The sequence below is a fragment of the Dermacentor andersoni genome, chromosome 8 (genome assembly GCF_023375885.2).
Source record: "Dermacentor andersoni chromosome 8, qqDerAnde1_hic_scaffold, whole genome shotgun sequence".
NCBI classification, from domain to species: Eukaryota; Metazoa; Arthropoda; class Arachnida; order Ixodida; family Ixodidae; genus Dermacentor; species Dermacentor andersoni.
In genome coordinates, this window is record NC_092821.1 from 34013167 (window position 1) to 34035107 (window position 21941).

At 44.1% G+C, this 21941-nt stretch overlaps 1 protein-coding gene across 1 annotated transcript; it reads left to right on the top strand.

Annotated features, from left to right (window-relative positions):
- The first annotated feature begins 1086 nt into the window (after positions 1–1086).
- Positions 1087–20499, top strand: LOC140219783 (uncharacterized). Its single transcript, XM_072289628.1, has 8 exons — positions 1087–1470; positions 3956–4199; positions 7045–7277; positions 9405–9524; positions 14610–14831; positions 17476–17655; positions 19177–19278; positions 20331–20499. The coding sequence occupies exons 1-8, from the start codon at positions 1294–1296 to the stop codon at positions 20469–20471; spliced, it is 1419 nt and encodes a 472-aa protein (XP_072145729.1). The 5' UTR covers positions 1087–1293; the 3' UTR covers positions 20472–20499.
- The last annotated feature ends 1442 nt before the right edge of the window (positions 20500–21941 follow it).

Genomic DNA, 21941 nt, shown 5'->3' on the forward strand with positions numbered 1-21941 from the left:
AATGTACGATGCGTTTGTGTTCGAATTATACACGGTACCGTTTTATGATTGACGTCACCCCCCTCCCCCTGTAGTAGCCTTCCTTGCACATACTGTTTCGTTCGGTTGTCTCTGCACTTTGTACAGTTAGCTAGTTGTAAGTCAGTGATTTGGTTCGCTAGTTCGGTGTGTTAGTTATTAGTTGATTACTTAGTAAGTTACTTATATTTGGTTAGATATTATGGTTAGGTAGGAGTGAATCATTTTGTTATGTATATAATTTGCTTAATCAGTCAGTTAGCTTTGTTAGTTTGATTAGTTATTTCGTTTTGTTAGTCACCTTATTTATTCAGTTAGTTTAGTTGGTGCATTAGTTATTAATATGTTTTTAGCTTATTGGTTAAGTTGGCTTTGTCACTGCAGTTTGTTACGTTACTTATTTTTTAGTTTAGTTAATGTATATATGTAGTTGTCAGATTAGTAAGTTTGGTTAGTCAGTCATTATTCGATAATTTGTTTAGTAATTGCCTATTCGTTTGGTTAGTTAATGAGTTGGTTAGTTTTGTTAGTTTAGTGATTACATATTTGTTTGGTTAGGTAATCAGTTGGTTAGCATTGTGTCTTTGAAACGCATTTTTTTAACGAGAAATGACATAAAAGTGCGACGTGAACTTCCTGTGTAGTTGGTTTCTAACGATGGAGTAGTTGAAGTGTACAATTTGAATTATAAATAAGCCGCCATTGAGAATGCAGTTGAACCAGGAAATGAAACAAGGCGTTGTAGTTACGAAATTGTTCGCGTTTAAGTTACTGAACACTATACAGAAACAGGGCGACGATTTGCACGTTGTATCGGCAATATTCAGACGCCGAAACAGGCAGTTGACCCTTGCGTATTAGCGAACGCCTGTGGCGTCCGTTGGGCGTCTGCTCCAGTCTACCTTCTTTAGTTGCTCTAGCGTCGTGGTGCGTTCCCTACGCGGATATGACCAGATGAAAAGTATTTATGGACCCTGATAAAACTTATTTAAAAAAAGAAGTTGAGAAAACGAATTGCGCTGACACAAATAATCGTTATCATTATCAATGTTACCACCATCGCCATTGGCATCAGCATTGTTTACATGGCGGCCTTCGCAAAAGCAGTGGCGTTTACGTTCGCGTGTGTGCCTCGTGCGTTTTCGCGGTTATACGTTGCCGCCAGCGTCCCGTGAAGATTGTCGACTGCATCTGTCACGGCGAAGCACTGTGCGATCGTTGCTGACGGACGACAACGCGCGTACGTCGTTCGGCGGGCCACAAGACGCGACGACGATGCCGACCGCCGAGATGCCGGCTGCCGCGATCGAACCGCAAAAGCTCAAAGCCGTCGTCGCCGTGCTTAGCATCGTGGTGAACGACTACTTGAGCAAAGTGAACACTCTCCTGCAGGCGGTGCAGCGGCAGCGGAAGTTGCTCCACATTCTGGCTGCGATTCGGCAAAAGAAAAGGGTGACAAACTTTCTCAATCTCCTCCGCATAACGGTTTACGTTTTCGCGATCGGGCATTTCTTACCTGATCCGCTGGAAGGTGTCCAGTTAGCGTCGACGTTTTATGGTGGAAGCTGTGGTTGTGTACGCAGTGATTTGAAACTGGAAATTTGCCGTACTTTCGTCGTCAAGCACGTAATGCAGAGCGTGCAAAAAAGCAGTCCACGGGACGTATTCTCGGGCGATCACTTTCGCGTGACGCGAGCGGTTTTGCTCAACCAGCCAATCAGCTCAAGCGGTCTTGCTCTACCAACGCGCACTGAAAGTAATATCTCCGAAAGTGACCATCCGCGAATACGTCTCCAGGAGCAGAGTTACCTGCGCTTCAGGTCCAGACAGGGCTAGAAATTAACGCTACGACCGTCGGACTACGAAAAGACAGTTGCAGTCTAGCGTTTGTCCGGTCCGCCTATTCTTTTTCCTGTCGTGTAACGCTTGTTACTTTATTTCAGCATACTGTTGGCCCTCAGGCCGTTACAGGGGTGGGTTACAGTAAAAATATTAATGCAAATCACCCGTACAGCATTACATAAAGTACGTAATTCAACTTTTATTTAAAAGTATGGCTTAGTAATGCAGTGGTGCATCGGTGCAATTAGTACGTCAATTTTACGCAATCGCTGCAGTAACGCAATCAAATTTCAGTTAACACAACATGAACATGGAAAAATAATATCGGCTTTGTAAAGCATTTAGTACCTCAACATTTTTTAGTTAGCACAATGTGAACATGAAAAAATAATATCAGCTTTGCAAAGCAATTATACATCAATTTTTTTTTGCTTAACACAACATGAACATGGAAAAATTATATCGGCATTGTAAACCAGACTACGAAAAGAATTTCTTGAGCCCTTTCGGAAAATTTTCTGATGACCTACTTTGGAACAGAGATCATGGCAATGAATTCCATTGTCGAGCTGTTTTGGGGAAAAAATAAATTTGCATATACATTGATACGCTGTTGAGGTACTTCATGCGTATGTTTAATTATTCCTCTGAGAATTCTTCCTCGGTGCTATGTTAAGTATTGTGTTATATCTATGTTTAGCTTATCTTTTGACAATAAGTAAAAGAATTTTAGCCTAGCCTGTTGTCGACGTTCTGCTAAAGTGGGAAGTTCTAATAGACGTAACATTTCTGTTACTGAATCTCTTGAGGAGTATATTGAAAGAATGAACCTAGCGTCCCTCTTCTGTACTCTCTCTAGCATTTTGATGAGCCTAATTTCGGAAGGATCCCATGTAATGTTTGCATATTCCAAAGTTGGCCGTAATACGTTAGGTACGCTGTTAGTTTCACCGGGGTGGTAGCAAGCTTCAATTTCAGTCGTAGGTAGAGCAACATTTTTTCTACTGCTGAACAAGTGTTTTCAATATGTATCTTCCGTTTTAATTTGCTTGATATAGTTACTTCTATTTTATTGCATCAACTGTAGAAAGAGGTGTAGAGCCTACTGTATAATTGTAAATGAACATGTCTTTACTCTTATTTGTCACACGTAGAGCAACAGTTTTGGATTTATTTATTTCCATTTTCAAAGTAGCGTACCAATCACTGATGACTGCAACAGTGTCATTAAGTGCTTTCTGGTCATATGCATTGTTTATAACTTTATAAATTAAGCAGTCATATGCAAAAGGTTGTACCGTTGTGTTGATCATTGTTACACGTAATATCATTTATATAGATCAGAAATAGTATTGGGCCTGTGACAGAGCCTTGCGGGACTCCTGAAGTAAATTGTAATTGATCAGATTTGTAACCATTTACTTCCACACATTGTGTTCGTCCAGTAAGGTATACGCTCCTCCATTGTACAATGTTATGGTTTATGCCAAGGTACACTCATTTTTGTATTAATTCAGGGTGCGGAACCTTGTCAAAGGCTTTTGAAAAATCTAGGCATATTGCATCAACCTAGCTTCTGTTACTAAAAGCGTCATAACTTGCATCATGCATCATAACTTGTTTAACCAGGTATCCCGTCTTAACAGGTTTATTAGCTAAGCAGCACAGAAATTCACATTCGCGCAAGGACAAACAAAAAATGCAAAAAGAGTGCAGCTTTTGTGCATGCTGGTTAGCTAGCATAAATTCCTAATTCCAACCCGCCCCGTACAGCATTTTATTAAAGTTACAGCATCAATTGAGCATGGGAGAATTTGGCACACTTTAGGAAATGCAACATTTGTGAAACCGCCACCTGTCCTCCAGAAAAGGAGGCCAACAGACAATACATTTTTATTACATGTGCGTGCACTGAGTCACAGCGAATAGGCTTCGGCACATGCCAGAAACCCGATCGTCAGAACTGTTTCTCATTTCCTGGTTACTTTTGCCACCTTCTCGTTGACAGCAGAACAACCCTTACATAAACAGTCAGGCACATCGCAAGTTTTGTAAATCTGCCCTCCGCTTATCCAGACGCATTTGTGTTGCGCAGGAGAGACCGACCACGCTTCCTCGTGTTCCTGTCAACTGCTGCCCCGCGGTGCGCACCCTGCTGCTCGACTACCTGCACGACGAGACGCTGGCCTTCGAGCGCCACTTCCGGATCAGCCGCAGCACCTTCCGGCGCATCTCATCCATCTTTACGCGGCCCAGGGTGTCGGGCTGGGCACGCGAGCTCGAGCTGCTCATCTTCCTTCACTGGCTCGCCATGGGGACGTCGTACCGCGCCATTGCCAGTCAGTCGCTGCCTTTGCTTAACCACCCGTCATAACCGGAGCTGCGCTCACCCTATCAGTATGTGATGTGGACAAGTATGACGAGTCGCACTCGTCTGCACCGCAGTTTCCATTGCTTCAGTCCCCTCGAGCAAGTCGCATGCCTGCTTGTCCCAATGCCTACTACCAAGTTTGGGCATTTGTGCATATTGCTTTGTACATATTGTGCGTTTGTTTTGCTGTTGTGCCTTGAGATAATATTATGCAAGACGCTTGAGTACTGCGCAAGAAACTTTCTACAAGAAACACAGTTTCTTATTCAATGCCTTCAATGTGTACAAGGAATAGCACTTATTGTGAGCACTTAATGCGCTTCATCTTCCTCATCTGTATGTGCACATCATCACCTGTTGTCAGCTTCTTCACTTCGCACCACTCATGCTTAGAGAAAAAAGCACGCCGGTTGCTGCTTGAAAAACGCTCTTGCATAAGTGGCGGAGGATTGGTTTGTTTAACTAGCACACTATGTGCAAACTCAATGAGAAGTAAAAAAAGAAAAAATATGGAATATTTTTTGTTGTTTTACACCGCACATCTTGGGAGTTAAACGGTTAAAGGAATACAGACATATCATCTTGAAGTTGTATAAACTCGCTACCACACGCGACTCGCTTGTAAAAGGATGACACTCGCCGAACACAAAGATTGGAAAACACGTACAAGATAATTTAATATGATGCTAAAGCTCCTCTAGAAACGCCTCCCTGGTGTCTTTGTCGTTATCGTAGCACCACAACACAGAGCAAAATTCGCCGACTTCGCATAGCAACAGAACTAGGTATGATGACATCACTCATAAAGTTACAGCCAAAGTGCAGCACGCATGTCTTCTGGCTGCACTTGCATGTAGCAGTTGCAGTGATCGCAAGCACAGACTGAGCCATGTCATGACATCACGACACATCCACCACCAGTGTACCAAAGCCTAAACCAGTTTTTATAAAGAAGCATTATGTGTAGTAAATAATTTATGGCTCTCTGATGGTGTGCCAGTATTCTTTCTAGGCTTTAGAACCCCACCTAAGTTAATACTGGCAGAATACTTTCGACTGTTCCATTTATTTACTTATTTTGCACTAAATGTATGTCCTATACCTCTAAACCCCAGAAAAAACACTGACAAGCCTCAGAATGCCCCAAGTAGTTTCATATAATAGTTTTTCTGCAGCCAGTTTCGGTTCCGTCTCTACAGTTGTGATGTGTCGCAGAAGGTGGTCACGTGGGAGCAAGGCATTGCAAGGTTTCGACTCTTGCTCGCTCGGTCATCTGCTGTGTTGCCGCATTTGTCCTCACCGTCGCAATGTCGTGCTCCCACGCAACAACCTTTTCCTTCGTGATGTCACAACACTATAGAAATGAAACTGGAACTGGCTGTTAAAAATATATTAATATCACACTTATTTAGGGTACTCTGAGACTTGCGAGTATTTCCTCTAGGCTTCAGAGGTTCCGGACCTTTATTTAATGCAAACAATGAGAAGTTGGAAATATCACGTCAATACTCCTTTAAGCTCTATGCCTGAGTACACCCTCCTGGCTTCCACTACATACTCCTGGTTCAAGAATTCAAGAATGCTAGATGATGTAGAAATTCTAGAACTTCTGAGCTGTGATTCAGGAGACTTCAATGTTGATTATGAGGTGTCTCTAAGCAACAATGACAGCGATGTAGAGGTTGTTTTGCCTGAGGAACAATAAGTATTCTAATTAGTATTATTAATATTTGTGGAATTTTTATATTTAAAGAACTCCTAAATAGTCATTTGCATATAGCTAATAAATAGTATTTTAATTTAAATCCTGTTAATTTGTTACTTAGACAAAAAATAGCTGTGTTGCTCTTCGGAAAAACACCTAACGCATGAAAGGTGTAGCAGTAGTTTTCCAACATGACACACCTTGTACTTTTCTGCCAGGAGTGCTATGTGCTCAACAATGCACCCCAAAACTTTAATTAAGCAAAAGAAATTTACGCAGGATCAGTGAAATTGTCATTGTGTTTACTGTTTAAAGGGTGTAACGTTCTTGAGGGTGCTTGCAGAAAGCTATACAATGGCTTCAAATACTGTGTCTGTTCCATTATAAAAGGCAGACAAATATATTAAGACCTCATTATAACGAAGTTAAAGGGTGAGCCAGAATTACTCCATTACATGTATTACTTTGATATATGCATTATTTCATGTACCACACTATGAATCTCTATAGGCACTTCGAGGGAAATTTCACTTCGTTATATCCATTATTTCATTATATCCAGTTTTTTTTAAATGAGGTTTGACTGTATTATGTATAAGTATGCAGCTTATGTTAATTTGCTATAGTGTTTATGTGATTTTGCAAAGGTAATGTTCACAAGTCGGTATAATTCAGAGTGTATAACAAATCAACTTTGTCTGCTTAAGGTGTCCCAATCTGCGGAGTTTGCAGAATTGTGATGTGATCTTTTGTAGATGAGTAATGAAGTTATGAACTCAATGCTTAATTTATTATTAAATTTTAGATCTTTGGCAGTATCTGTAAACAGGGAACTGGTGGCTTAAATAAAAGAATTTCTCCTAGCATTAGAGGATGTAGCTTTTTTTTTTTTTTTCAATGTGGACATCTTCATTATAATTGGTCAAGGGGGTGTCAAGCAAAGTGACTTCCTCGTTTATGTTTATTTATATAGGAGTTGCCTAGGTAAATGTTCCTCATAACTTCAAGTAATGTTGAGTAATCTCCTATACTTGGTGTTATGAATGTTGAACTGTTGCCATTTGTTCGGTGGTTGTGCATTCAACAACGCGGTCCTGGTTCCACGCAGACACTTTTGGCATACCACGCTCGACTATTCATGGCGTGGTGTACCGTTACGTGAACAACTTCGCCGGCCAACTCAGCATGCTGATCCAGCCACCCCAGACCGAGGCGAAGTTGCGCGCTGTGGCCGAAGGTTTCTCAGAGCTGTGCTCCAGTGAAAGCTTTGGCGCCGCCGCGGGAGTGGTTGACACTTGCTGCATCACGACGGCGTCTGGCGAGACCTCCGTTCTTGTGCAGGTGAGCGAAAATTCCACAACTGAGAAGCAAAAACAGAGAAACTGGCATGCAAGAAGTACAAGCTCAAAAAAAGAGAGTTACGCTGATCCAACACACATGTCAGAATCTATGTGTAGCGAACCTTAAGTGAAATGGTTAAGTAAGGGCTCTACAACTACCGGTGATGCTTACAAGTTTGTTTGCTTTCATACGATGCAACATGTAATCTAATGCAATGTTCTATGTTTACGCACTGCAAAAGTCACAACTTCATTGCAGTTGTTTTTGATATGCAGTGCTTCCTATGAGATAGCTACTTCATGTGTTACAACTTTTGCACGTGAGGTTATGTCACATTGCGTTTACGCGTGAGGCTATGTCAAATTGTGTATGTATTACCTTTGAACCATCGTACTTCCTATGTGACGTGCTATGGTTTGGCCACAAGCCATGCGCTGTGGCCGCTTGTCACACAAATGCGCCACTTCGCTAGTTTGGTGGCAAAAAGATTCAGATCTAAGACTACTCACAATGTAATATTATATAATATCTTGCGACATAAACACTTAAGGCTTAATGTTACATCAAATTACCTGATGCATTATTATACCTTTCTTTCATCTGTGACAAGCTATCTTTATTTAGCCGCAAATGCAGGTTGTGAGAGAAGTCTTCCTAGTGTTCATAGTGTTGCTTGCTACGTATACAATGGAGTATAGAAACCCTGTATCATCGTGTTAACCTTAACGCTGCATTTACCAACATTTATTTGTGCTGCCTTCAACACTCTACGAATTCTTGTTGCGACAACCGTGGTGCTATAGAAACAGTTGAGCATGTCCTATTTAGAAAGTCCAGCCTATAGAGATGAAAGCCATTTTGGAAGATGAAACAGACAGCACCACTGCTATAAAAAAGCACTTCAGGTTCCATCTCTTGTCTGTCTAACGCAGTAACAACCAAATGAAGCCAATGGTCAGTGAAGCATTTACGTTTCCCACATGTAAATCTGAATTTGTAGGTATGAAAAGTGATAAGTACCAAAAGCTTTGTGGGGTTAAGCGTGTTTTTTCCTTGAAATGTTTTATTTTGTCATCATTGTTTCCATGGCATTAGGAGTCGTAAAAGTCACTTTGAAGTTTTTTTGTTTGTTTTTTCCCCCCATATGGAGGTGGCTGTGTTTTAGCCTTGCTCCATGAAAATATCGTTACGTGTGTCTTTCCGCACGTAACAATATTTTATGTGTGGAAAGACACAGACGAAAGATGCTATTTACATGCTATTTACACTGGAGCCAGGCAGCCAGGCTGACACTCGCTCATGCCAAGGGCACCGAGCAACTTCTTCGTCGTTCTCGCGGCGGCTCGTCTCTTGAGCATCGCTCCATGATAGCGTAATAATATCTATGAGGCGAAAATTTTCCCCTTGTAGACTTTGTTGTGAGTGCTAATTTTGATGCATTAAGCTCTATGCAACACAGACAGGGGAGTATGAAGACTTTATTGAACCAGAATTTGTAATACATCCATTAAACTGTGCAACAACAGAGTGCTTTAGCATAGCATCACTGTCTTACCGTTAAAGGCTGCCGTGACTGCGCATGCACAATTTGCCAGGATGGCTCCGACCAGTTACCGTGGTTGTTTAACTACATGGCAGTGCCCAGGCTTTTAGCTTCGATCCTAATGCGCTCGGATTACTTGATCTCACTCGTGACAGCAAGAAATATGTGGCAAAATTGGCCATTGCTTAGTCTTACCTCATGCCAAGGCCAAACTAAAACGGATATTTTGTCATTAATATTGAGACTGCATGTTTGTTTCAACCTAGGGAGGTGGCAGCAAGGCAGGAAAGTATGTTGATTTCCACCTAACAAATGGCACCACATCATTCAACATTGAACAATGCAGTGGTCCCATCTGGTAAGTGGAAATCGACACACTTTCACGCCTCAGTTCCATCTGCCATAACTCTGTAAACTCCACGCATGCACCGCCATAGCAGCCGGTATTGCTAAAAGTAAGGTGGTAACGCCGCGCTAAAACTCTACAATTTCAGCCTGCCCGGCATGCTCTTCTGCCACTGTTGTCCGCGAGCTGATTTAGAGAGAGCACCGTCCATTGTTGTCTGACCAGCCCCTTGTCCCAGGCCCTGTGTGATTCCCGTGGCCACTTCCTCGACTTCTCCGTGGGATACCCTGCAAGCATGGAGCCAGCGGACGTCTTCCGGGCCAGTCCACTTTATGAGAAAGCCAGCTACCCGCCGCAGGTGAGTGGCTGATATGTGCAGACGGCAGTGCACACCAAGTGCATATGTGTGCGGCTTGACACGATCCCAAAAGCGCATTATGCTAAACGTGGCAAACAGCATAGGGGATGGCACAAGTGATTAGAACTGGACAGATGCGCTGTTCTCAACATCAGCGCTGTTCACTACGCCAGCGCAAACCCACTAGTATATTCTAATTCATACACAGGCAGCGCCATGGAAGCTGTGGAAGTAGTGCAATCATAGCCTTCTCACTCTGCACAGTTAGCAGCGCAGTTGTTTTTGACCTGCCATACTTTCCATGGAATAACTACTTTGTGTATTGCAACTACAGCATGTGGACATAAGGTTACGTAAAATCGCAAATCATTTTTGAGCCCTTCAGCACACAATGCAGTATATCTTGGTCGCTTGCGCTGTGGCTATAGGTTGCATGAGCATGCCACATCACTCGTTTGGTGATGAATAAGTTCAGATCTACGACACCTTCCGTGTGATAATTGCATCATACGTGATGTACTATCTTTTGGTCGTGAATGCGAAAGGTATGAGCTGTAGCTCTAGCCTTCATAGCATTGCCTGCCATCTACAGTGAAATCTCAATATAACGAACGTCAGTGGACCGCAGTAAATTGTTCGTTATTCCGAAAGGTTGTCATTGAAAGCCTTAAATTTAACCAGCCCACCCATCAGTTCACAAGTCGTCACCAAAACGTCGCTGCAGTAAACATTATTAAAATTGTTTGACGGCATGATTCAAACACAGGACCTCTAGCACAGATGCCTGGTATTGAAACCATTACACCACGGACGCATACACCGACAAGCGATGTGAAACGCCCTTATGAATTTATCACAGGCATGCCAGTGCCTTGAGACGCTTCGTGCCTTTCGATTTGGTAACCTCGACAAGCTCAATCGTTGCAATTAGTAGTGATTATGCATGTTCGCAGCGTCTTCTGCACTTCAAAGACTATAGATTGCTCTGAAGTTTACGACAATGAAGGCATACAATGGGTAATATAAAAATCCGCAAGAACATTTGAATCCACAAGCACAAAGATCAGGCAAATCCATGTACTTCCCATCATTCCCATGGTGGGTCAATGACTGCAGTGCCACAGTTACCTCTAGTACAATGTAGGAAACTTTATGTTCTCAGTGTGCAATTTCCCGCTACTTTCTTTTTCTTAATCCAGTATACATCCATTGTTTGGTGCTAACACAAACATGAGCATATGCCATGCCTTTTTTTTAATGTGCTTCTTACCGTTCCCTTTCCATTCCAGTGAACTTGCCAGTATCTAGCATCAACAGGTTCGTAGACAAATGCTTCATGACATTAGCGTAGCGGCGCGCACGCGCGAGCATCTCAGTGCACACTTTCTGCTACTCACCGCAAACATCACAGCCCCGACGTCGTAGCAGAAATCTTCCTCGCGGAAGTGCTTGCTACACACTCGAGTTGTAGCCGATGGCTGTTTGCCGGTTATAAGCTTCGCAATCCAAACTTTGCGCAGCTTCTTGACCTGTGGGTACATGCGAAGGCTGACACCGGGTTTCGTTCCGTACGTCCAGCGTTGCAGTACCGAGCAGCAGCCTACAGTGTTGGGGGCCTTGAAAGGCAGCCACTACCTATTATAGTGCTTTCGAGTGTTGTTAAGCAGACACCTGAAGCGCAGAAACCTCTGCACTTAATCAGAACCGCAGTGCAGGTGGGACTTTAAACTTTCGTTTTCAGCTCACTTCGCCACTTTTGAAGCAGCTGTGTCTACGTGGTTCCTCATACCACATCACGCCAACGGTGCCGCCAGCTTTTCAAGTGGTGGAGCTCACCCTCAATATTGAACGACGCGCGGGCACTCCATCGCTTTTCCTCCGATCCGGCGAGGCTGGCAGACTGCCAAGTGCCAAGCCAGCGCGTGCGATGCATAGCGAAAGAGCAGTTGAGTGAAAGAAAGCCAGGGGCAACTGCAAAAAGTAAAAAAAACGGCCAAGAGCTGCCACGCGTTTCTTTTCTAGCTTTCACTACGTTGCCAGCCTTGTGCACCTCTCTCCTGTCGTCCTTCCACACATTCCGGAACATGAATGGAGCGCCCCTCATTCTGCACAGTTCTGCCAACCAAGTCACTCGTGCTCGTCTTTGTTGGGTCCGTCGAAGTCATTCCTGGTCATGTGGTTCCTCAGCCTCATTTGACTCGCCACCAAAATGGAAGACGACTGATCCACCCACTGATCGTCAGCAGTGCATGATCAAGCAAATAAAGTGCACCGCTATCGAAGAAGAAAGCGGACTGCTATAGATTTGTAAATGGAGTGCTCCTAACCGATGAGGCGATCTTCGCGAAGTGCTTGCATCGGATAGCGACGGTGATGACGCAGTAGCGCAGGCTGCCTCAACGTTGTCCTCAGAGGAGGCCCTGCGTGTGATTCACTCCCTCCGGGGCTTTGTTCTCGCGAGGGACTGATCTTTCACACATGGACAACCTCAACAAAATAGAGATGAGCGTAATGAATTTCCTGGCTGGACACTGGAAGCGAATGAAGCATACTGACTTTTTCTCAGCGAACTAGATTACTTTTTGCACATAAAATAAAGTAAAAGTTACATTTATCATTTGTGGCAAATTACATAGGCTAGCTATAACGGCATGGAGTGTAGTAGAACCTCGTTGATAGTTTAAGGTAGATAGATTTCTGAAAAGTTCCTTAATCTGAAAAGTTTGTTAATGTGGTGTTTGTAGCAACAATGTTTCACTGTATGAAGTGGAGCAGAGCGCAGCTGAGGACACTTCATGCTTGTCAGGTTATGGCATCCACAATAACTAGAGAAGTTCCAACACCTGGAAAGAGAAACGAGCCTTGATGAATCTGGACAAAGCAGCCAATAGCAAAAGCTCAGGCATCTGCCGTAAAACTGGAGTGCCGAGTTACACTAAGAAGAGACGAACAACCAGATGTATGATCAGTCAAAAGTAACCTTTATTGTTTGTGCCAACCTAAATAGGCTAGCTATGGTGTCATGGAGTGCAGTAGAACCTCATGGATAGCATCCTGTTTCTTTTGATTTCCCGGTGCCAACGTTCTTGAGTGAGAGCAGAAAACATCACCCAATACAGTTATGCTTCTTTTTTACCGGTTAATGCTTTCTCAAAAAACATGATTTTTGGGCACCAACACTTAGTAAATCGCCAAAGTTTGATTGTATGATACATTCTCCAGCTACTAGACACCATGTGAACAAAGAAAGGCACAAGGCCCACAAGGTGCTCGCCGCAGCAGCTTCCCCGCAGTATTCACCTGCCCGTGTCCCGTGAAAATTTCGGCACACACTCAGTTTCCCCTTCCATGGTACCAACAGATCTGCTCGCGGGTCCTCATACATTACATTCACAGATACTGCTGCCAACCCTATTATGATATTCATCTGCAGAGATCTGTTTCACAGCACTTGTAACCTAGTTCTATTGGAAGCGTACTGCATGCTTTTAATAGGGGATAGTCCAAACACGTCGCCGGCCGGTGCAGCAGGCGTTGCAAAGTGAGCGGCATGTTTTGCTCTGGCATGGCCCACCAGCTTGACTTCCTTTATATTTCCCATCAGCGCTTTAAAGCACTGTGCAATAGAAAAACAATAATACGCCTCCCGAGCTGCTTTGCCCCATCAGAACAGCATGCGTCTGTGTCTCATGCCGCAAACCATCCCCATCTTAAACACTATGCTATAGGAAAATGACAAAGCGCCTCCCGGGCCGCTCAGGCCTAACCTGCTTTGGACACATCGGCAGCTCGTGTGACAATTCTTGCCGAGTAGGCACTTCAAAACTTCCCACCAAAATGCCCCGCCCGAAGAGGCTACTGATTCAGCTGAATTCTAGAAGCTCAAACGTAAGGTTTCCGAAGCCACAAAAATGACAACACATGTTGGCGTCTCGTGATGCAACGATTTGCTCAACACTTTGCATTACATAGATGTCAACTACAGTTAAGTCGGCCAATTTTCTTGTTGACTTTAGATTGTGCATTTTCCAGGTTAGTATGTTGTATCTAAATTTTTTTTCCCCAGATCGTATCATTGAGATTCCACTCTATGTGTTAACGATAATAACTGTTAACATTTATGCAATGCCTAGGGGCTCAGTTCCTGCTTGCGTTAGCGCTCTGTTATCACTTGCTTGATTGCATGTCAAATGCAGCGACCTGTGTTTTTATTCCTAAAACACACAAAGGATTTATGCTTACTGCTCATTTGTTTCCAAAACAAGCTTGCATTTTTGGGGGCTGGATCGTTCAAAAATATGGGTGCCATGGGGAACTTTACATAATTGAGCAAGTCGTAAATATCAGGCTTCCGAAAAAAGTCCTGTGAATTTTCTTGTAGCAGGGCTTGGCTGTACAGTACATGGCTTTGTTATTAGCCATGTTACCTGAGGAGTTTTTCAAAATGCTCTTGTGCAACCATGGTAGCAGCTGCACAGCTTGAAATCTTGTATGGTAGTTGATGCCATGGATCCCAAAGGAAATACAGTTAAACCTCGATATAACAAAGTCTGTAAAATTGGCAGTGGGCTCGCAGGCTGCACATGCTGTGAGCTGCACTGACAGCCATGACCACGCTAGGAAAAGATATGCAAGTCGACCTGCTCCCTTGCCCTTCTTGTGTGAGAAAACACTCAACTAGCCTCAAAGACTCATCAAACCACCGTTCTTTTCAGTTCATGCTCACATACTTCCACTCACAACCAAAGCATACAGCGTGCAGGACGCAATAGGATGTTATTGCACTTGTACTTTATGCGGAATGTGGTGCTGCTCCACTTCAACGGTCAGCCCAGGTGCCATTTGAGAGGTTCATCCGCAAGCAGCCGCTTGTATTTCAACCATTTGACCACCTGCATCCGTGGAATTTTGTTATATGTATAGGTTTCTAAATACATGGTTTTCTGTGAACAAGAATATATATAAAGTTAAATACTTTGCTGTATGGATCATTTTGTTATACTGAAGTTCGTTATATTGAGGTCTAACTGTATCAAATTATGCGAAGTTTCAAAGCATTTTGGGTTTCTCTCATGTGCCATTCAGGGATACTTTCTAATTGCGGGAGAAGGCTACCCGTGCCTTATGGAACCCTTGACGGTGCTGCCGCCCTTCCGCAAGCCACTCCAAGACGAAGCCGAAGCCAGCTTCAACGCCATCTGCAACCGAGCACTGACGGTGTTGCACGACGCACTGACCCAGATAACAGGCCGATGGAGGCTGGTGTTCGAGAGGCGCCTGCAGACGGTCAGGCAGCGGACAGCAAAGGTACGCAGAGACCTGTAGTGGGCGGGTGGGGGCACCGCATGTTGAAGGGGCCCGCTACAGTCTTTTCTACAAAACTACTAGAGGTAACTCTGGTGGTAGCATCATTTCAGCCACCGTGGGAATGGGGGTCAGTATGTGGGCTTGTCCGATCTTTGTGCTTGTGGCTTCAGACATTCTTGTGGATTTATTTACTACGTTCTGTGTGCCTTCGTTGGCCAAAGCAATCCATACTTTTTCTAAATGCACAAGGCAATTGGACTCTGCGAGCACACATGATTGCTACGTAATTGCTGTGGTTCCACCCTGTCGAGAGTCCCAAATCAGAACGTGTGAAGCGTCCTAACATGCTGGCTTGCTTGCAAGAAGTTATTTAGAGGGTCCAAACTAGTTTTTTATAGAAGTAAAAAAATGCATTTGATATTAAAATGCACCATTTCAAAAACACTTGCAGCAAAAAAGTATTTCAGTTCGTTCAGCCAAAGTAGAGTTATTGACAATCAAAGGTCGCCTTTCATCCCCTTCGCGCCGGTACCAAGGCATTCTGCCGTGCCGTAGCACTGGATCAGAGCTGATCAGATCTTGCGACCACAAATATAATGCAAGGGGGGACATTTGGTCTCTCCAAAAGAGATAAATAAGATCTGCATATTCTGATCATACATGTCATGACCCTGAATATAATGAAGGGCGGGTCCCGAGGCTGGAAATTCAAAAGAACTTCCCATTGAAATTCATGCAAATACAGTAATTGTCATCTCAAGTTTGCTGTACAGCATTGATTTGCATCATTTACCTTCTTATTTCAAGCATTGTATTGTTTTCAGCACGTTACAAATAAAATTAATTCTTTAAAAATATCTGCCATAGTCACCTACGGTAAGTGTCACTGCCTGAAAGCCGTTCAGATCTAGCGGTGTGCATACTTGCACAATATTAAGACTTATTCATGCAAATTGTGCGTGACTAATGAAGTATTTGCCAACTTAAAACAATGCACTGTTCTTACAAAGTGTTTTGTGTCTGGCACGCAACACAGCTCAACCACAAGGAACAACAAAACAGAACCTGTAGTTTGCTTTTTCAACGAAGCCATGGCAAATTGTTGGAAAATCCATCATTCCCACTCGATGGCTGAACAACTATGGGCCAGATTTCCCCATGCTAATTTTAGTAGGAAGCTCTATGGTGCGGCATAGTTTCTTAATCCACCCACCATGGCTCCGAGTGGCTCTGGCTAACACTGGCTCACACTCCTAGGGCTAGACTTAGCAAACATAAACACCCAAGTTAGTGTACAGATTGATAGCTGTCACTGTAGCACAATTGGTAGTGCAATGCACAGGTTATGCAGAGGTTGTGGGTTTCAGCTCCCACTGGCGACAAGTTATCGTTTCGTCCATTTTAATTTCCCTTTTCTTCATTATTTTCTACATTTAAACTGCAGCTAATGTCCCCAATGCTTTCCTTGGCTTCATTGTCTGTTAGCTTTATGCGGTCATAATTAACAAAGTAGAGCCCCTCTGTGTCCCTTCTTCTCTTGTTTCTTAACGTAATTTAGTGCTGTAAATTTAAAGCATAAATTAGTGCTGTAAAAAAATTAAACCCATTGTAGCGGCTCCTTTCTCTCCCTCGGTGGCAGACCCGGTTGGCCGAAGGTGTTGCATGTTTGGATGACGTCCGGGTCGCCACGCCATAGGGATCAAAACAAGGCCTTACAGCCCTTGGGACGTGTCGTGGGCTAGGCCGACAGGTAGACGACCATCCAGAAAAATCGCGGTTTCACCATAAGGGCCTAGCAATGAATGCAATAGCGGCATGTTATAATATTGCACAAAGCGTAAGACTCGTAGCTGTAGTGGGGGCATGAATTGAAGTAAATGTAAGCTAAGTAAAAATGAGTTGTTGGGCTAGGGGTCCTCTGCTTGAATCCTGCCATCAGACAATTTTATTTATGTTTATTAATTAAAGCAAACATCTTCCTTAGCGACATTACGACCACTTTTCCGAATCGGGCATGCTTCAAACCTCTCTCCTGTGCCAATCCCAGAGGTAGTGCACAGCTGCGCAATATAATTACATCGTTTTCGGATTTGAGCTCTGTTATTGTTTTGCACTTTTAATATTTAAGTCTGAGAATATTTAAGATGAAAGGCATGTGCTGTCGGTGTTTTGTTTCATGACATTTGTTTGTGGGCTGCCATTCTCAAAATTCTGAGGAACAACCTTGTCAAAAATGTAAGGTCTGGTATGAGCAACTTTAGTGATAGAATGGTGTGGCAACATAACCCGCATATATCGCATGTCATATAGCATGGCATGGCATATAGCATACATATATGTAAATATATATGGAACCTCACAGCGATGGAAAAAATTTCCTTGAAGTGTCCATATATTTGTTCTAGTGGTAATGGAAAGCAAGACAGAACTGATTTGTTATTCTTCTGAGTACATGCCTTGAGGAGGCTGAGCAACGGCATGTTTGCCGTGCCACTATCTTCGTCATTGTCACATCATCATAAGTGTTGTCACCATGAGGTGGTGACCATGCTGTTAAACTCCTTTTCTCGGTGAACGACTTCAGGCTGTTGCGGGTACTATATAACTAAGTCTCTGTCTGCTTGTTGTCCTCCTCCAAACGCAGGTGGTGGCCATCTGTGCCATGATCCACAATCTGTGCGTTGACGAAGGCGACGTCTGGTACGACCTGCAGGACGAGCCGCCACTGGGCATGGAGCCAGCAGGCGACTTCTCCTGGTGCGTGCCGGGAGACGAGGAACTGGACGACGAGGGTGGCCTCTTCGCACGCACAAACTTGGCACAGGTGGGCCTGCCCTGCTCACTCGCGTGCCTTTTTCATGGTTTTTCTTTTCTTTTTCTTTAATTGTAGAGGGGGTTCTCAAACTACCTAGCATTGGGTTCAGGAAACCCCTCCAGCCTTTGCACATTGCCAGGCAATTCTGTGTCCACGTGATGTATTGGAATGCTGTCGATGTGTTCACTTAGTTTCTGGCTGTTATTTTGTGTTTTACGTTAAAAAAAAAAGACGTAGTGCCGGCTGTTGGGCGCCATTTTACTCACCAACAGCAGTGAAGGGCAGCAATGGCATATGCAGCATCCCAACTCCTTGCTCATGGGCAGATCATTTGAATTGCGCTTGAGGCATGCGGAACCTTCAGACCGATTTTCAATCAAACTGCCGTAAAATTCCGAGCGAGCACCCCTGCCCGTGCAAGAGCCCCCCCTCAGCTTTACTGCTAATGTAAAATTTCCGTGCCGTTCTGGAAAAGTGCTCCACCCCCCAACCACCCTCCTCCACTTTTCGCCGCACCCTGGCAACACTGGCCTGCCACATCCAGGTCACGAAAAAAGTTTCCATGGCCTCTTTTTTTTTTTTTAGGCGCATCCTTGTTAGCAACATGGCAACTTGCCACACGCCGTTTGCAATTCGCGAACCACCAGCTGACAGCGGTCTTGCCGGCAACCGGCAAGGTCTACCTGTCACACAGTACAGAGCATCTCCCTGCGGCTCAGCAACAAGGCCACTCAGTGACAGAGGAGTAGTCACGGCTACACGCTGGCGTCCCCGTAGCCTCACGCTGATCACTCGCCAGGCTTTTTCCGGTTCCTTTTGAATCTGTAGCAGATGGCGCTTCAGAACGAACCACCGACACTCCCAAGCAGCAATGTTTCGTTACCAATATTGCCGCTTTACCCTCTCCCCACAATAATTTCACACGAAGAAGAAAAGTTGCTGATATTTGCGGCGCTGTCAGCTGCGATGCGAGCATGGCCAAGCTGTGGTTCGCTGTCCGCCGCCGGTAGCCATGCACTGCAACTCAGCTTGACTTGTATTGGAACTCTTGTTAGTGCTAAACATTTGACCGTGGGTTTCAAGCAGAATGCTGCGAACATTTTTTTGAGACCGACTTGGAGGAATATTTTAATTGTTTTGAGAGTGATAAACAGCTCTAACAAATCTTTGGCTTAGTAAAATTTTCAGTCTATGCCTACTGCGACTTTTCTTTAATTTTTCTATTTTGTTGTCACCATCTTAGCGCCCCCTTCAACCCCCCCCTCCCCACTTTGCCAGTAATCTCGACTTGCTTGAGAGGGGCTGCTTGCTAAGAATTTAACAGTAAGTGTTTTCTTGGCACGAACCATGCACTGCGTGGTTTCTGGAATGGTATTTTGATAGTCCACATTGACATAATAGTATTTGCCTTCAGTGTCCCTTTAAGGCGTGTACCAGGGAAGGATTTACACAGGTGAAATTCACATTTGAACTTGGATGTAGCAATACGTATTAGCCAAACATGTTTTTTTTACTCTCTCTTTTCTACAGGCCCTCCTGGCTGAAAATGCTTCATGCCAGGTGCAGTTGGAGCATGACTACTGCGGGCCGGAAGACGAGTCCTTGCCGGAAAACGCTGATGAGACAATGATGGTGCGAAACTGTTTGCCTTGCTGGAAACGTTCTTGCATGATGCACGCTCTTGTACGAGTCTTGGAAACTGCTTTCAAGAGCCTCTCAGCTGTTATTCTTGCGATGCCCTGTAGCACAACCAAGGCATTCTTTGGTGTGTAAAGAATGTGGAAGATCAGTTCTGCAAAGTACTGGAAATATCGCTTATTGTCATTCATCCAACTGTATCACGAAACTACGAGGAACACCCATATTGGTTTCACAGAAAGAAAGCCCTCAAACCCTACATTATACAGTCGGGTGGATGACAGTCTTCCCTTTCGTAAGCTTCCCTCCACCTTGCTGGCAAGACTTCCACAGAACTGATTTGTCACATTCTGTGTCCCCTTGCTCTGGCCTGTTGATTGATTTGCTTTTCAATCTGCCCAGCCGCCTGGCTAGCTGAGATGGTAGAGCAACCACTCTGAAAAAGCATTTTTTCTGCGTACGATCCAAACAGGACAAATTTTCTTTTTCTTAACGTGCAGCTTAACTTCTGAGAAACCCATATGGGTTTCCTTTGTAGTTTCGTGCTACGCTTGGGTGGATGACAGTTTTATTGCAACAGCAATTATATGGACACTCCAGGTAAATTTCTGCTGTCATCTTCACCGTGAGGTTCCATATAAAGTGCAAGTGCGACAAGATTGCAGCTGCACCCCGTATGCTGTAGGTGCAAGCGAAAGCGCAGGAGGATGAGCAGAGAAGGATGGTGGCTTGACAAGGCAGCGTCCTCTCGCGTACAAAGGCTCTATTCTCACTACGAATGACGAACTTGCTATAATAGAAGCTTATTTCTACACTCTAACTTGGCTTAATATTTTTGTTCGTGTTGATTAAAACAACTGTAAGTAAAGCACAAGAACTCCAGGTACGAGGGGATGTAAAACATCTAAAGTGCAAGCTAATCTTTGTATGCAATTTGTTCGTGGTGACATTCACAATGCTTCTTTACCCCATATTTGCTTTTTATGCCGTGCGCCCATTGTGCTTGACACCTGTACCAAGCAAAGCCTCGGTCTACTTGAATGCAGGAGGTGAGCATGGAAGAGGGCAGCATGGTGCAACAACCTGCCGAGGTCGAGGGCACCGAGGAGCCCCAAGATGAAGAAGGGGAGACGGAAGAAGGCGTCATGAATCAGGATTACCTAGTCGCCGCTGAATTCACCGTGTGACGCATTAAAGGATCACAATTTGTACAGAGCCAGTGTGCTGGTCACTCTTTTTTACCTGCCTCCTTTTGCAGCTCCTGCGAGGAACGTAGGAGTTGGAAGACTTGCAAGAGAAACTGTGCAATGCGTACGAGCTGACACAGTGATAGCCGAGCTTGCGCTTCTCATTTGTACTGTTGCTATTTTTCGTGCTTGTTGGTGGTTCATTCGAGCAGTAAACGTGGTGCCTATCGGACGTGGATAAATGAAGTAGAAACTGGACACGTTCACCACCGTACGTGTTCGGTTCCTTCTTTCAATAACGGTGATGGCACAAGGAGTGTCGCTGAAGCCATCATTTTGTCAAGGGGCTTTGTCTTTGTCAAGGCAGCAACTGTTTTCCTTGGCAGCGTATTTATGTACGCCCTGCTGACCCTTCGTTATTGGGAGAGGAGGCAAGTAAGCTGGTGTGGAGAGTAGGATAAAAGGAAGTTAAAGTGTCAGAAAAGAAATAGTTTTGTGGCACAGCCATCCTTTAGAGATGATTGGCGACATAAACGCGATTAGCAATCTATCTTGTGATGGGTGCAGTGATATGTTCTGTATGTTATGATGATTATTATGAAAAAGGACACATACCCAAGTTTGGATCAAAGAGGTTCATCAAGGAGTACTGTTGTTCATTCTTCCGGAAAGTGAGGACGACAAAAATTTGACAGGCTCAACTATAGTTGTCTAGTAATGCGAGGCATTCGTGATTTACACAGAACAGATGTAGTATGAATGATGTAACTCTTGTGTAGTGAACAGTTATGTAGAGGTTGTAGTGTTTAAATTTGTAATAACGAAGACAGAATATTTGCACTATGTAGTGGAATATATGCAGTGGCCCCAGTGCACATGAATACAGTGCAGGTATACAATACAGGTACATTGCAGAATTGCAATTTTGTATCTATTGCTAAATTACAGGTCTTTAAACTTCAGTACTATCAAAGTTCTTTTTTAATCTTGCACTGCTGAGAACTTTTCCACAAAAAAACTTCTTAATAAAAAAAATCTTCCAACAGTTGGTGGACTTGAGCCTTCTTTTAAATGCAACAAACCTCATCAAATTCTTGTCAAGATCACCGACATGCCAGCCTCAATGTTTCTGATATTGTAACAAAGAGGTTGATAAATGCTTCACATTCCATTCCAAAATTCTGCCGGCTCCTCTATTTCTTTCAATGCCAGCCAGATGCGGCCGATCCGACTATTCACCGCTCTCACCTATCATCCTTTCCTGCTCCCCGGTCGGCTAGCGTTTGCGCCTGCTTTACGATTACGGGGGAGAGTACCATCTGGGTGGCACCTTACGATGGAAGTCTGAGGAAGACAGATGCGTGATAACCTGACAGATGTGGGGACAGAGCATCTACCGCTTCTCTAGCAGGACGGCAGCGACGCAACCGCGACGAAAGCAGTCATACCAGTGGCACCATCTGGGTAGCG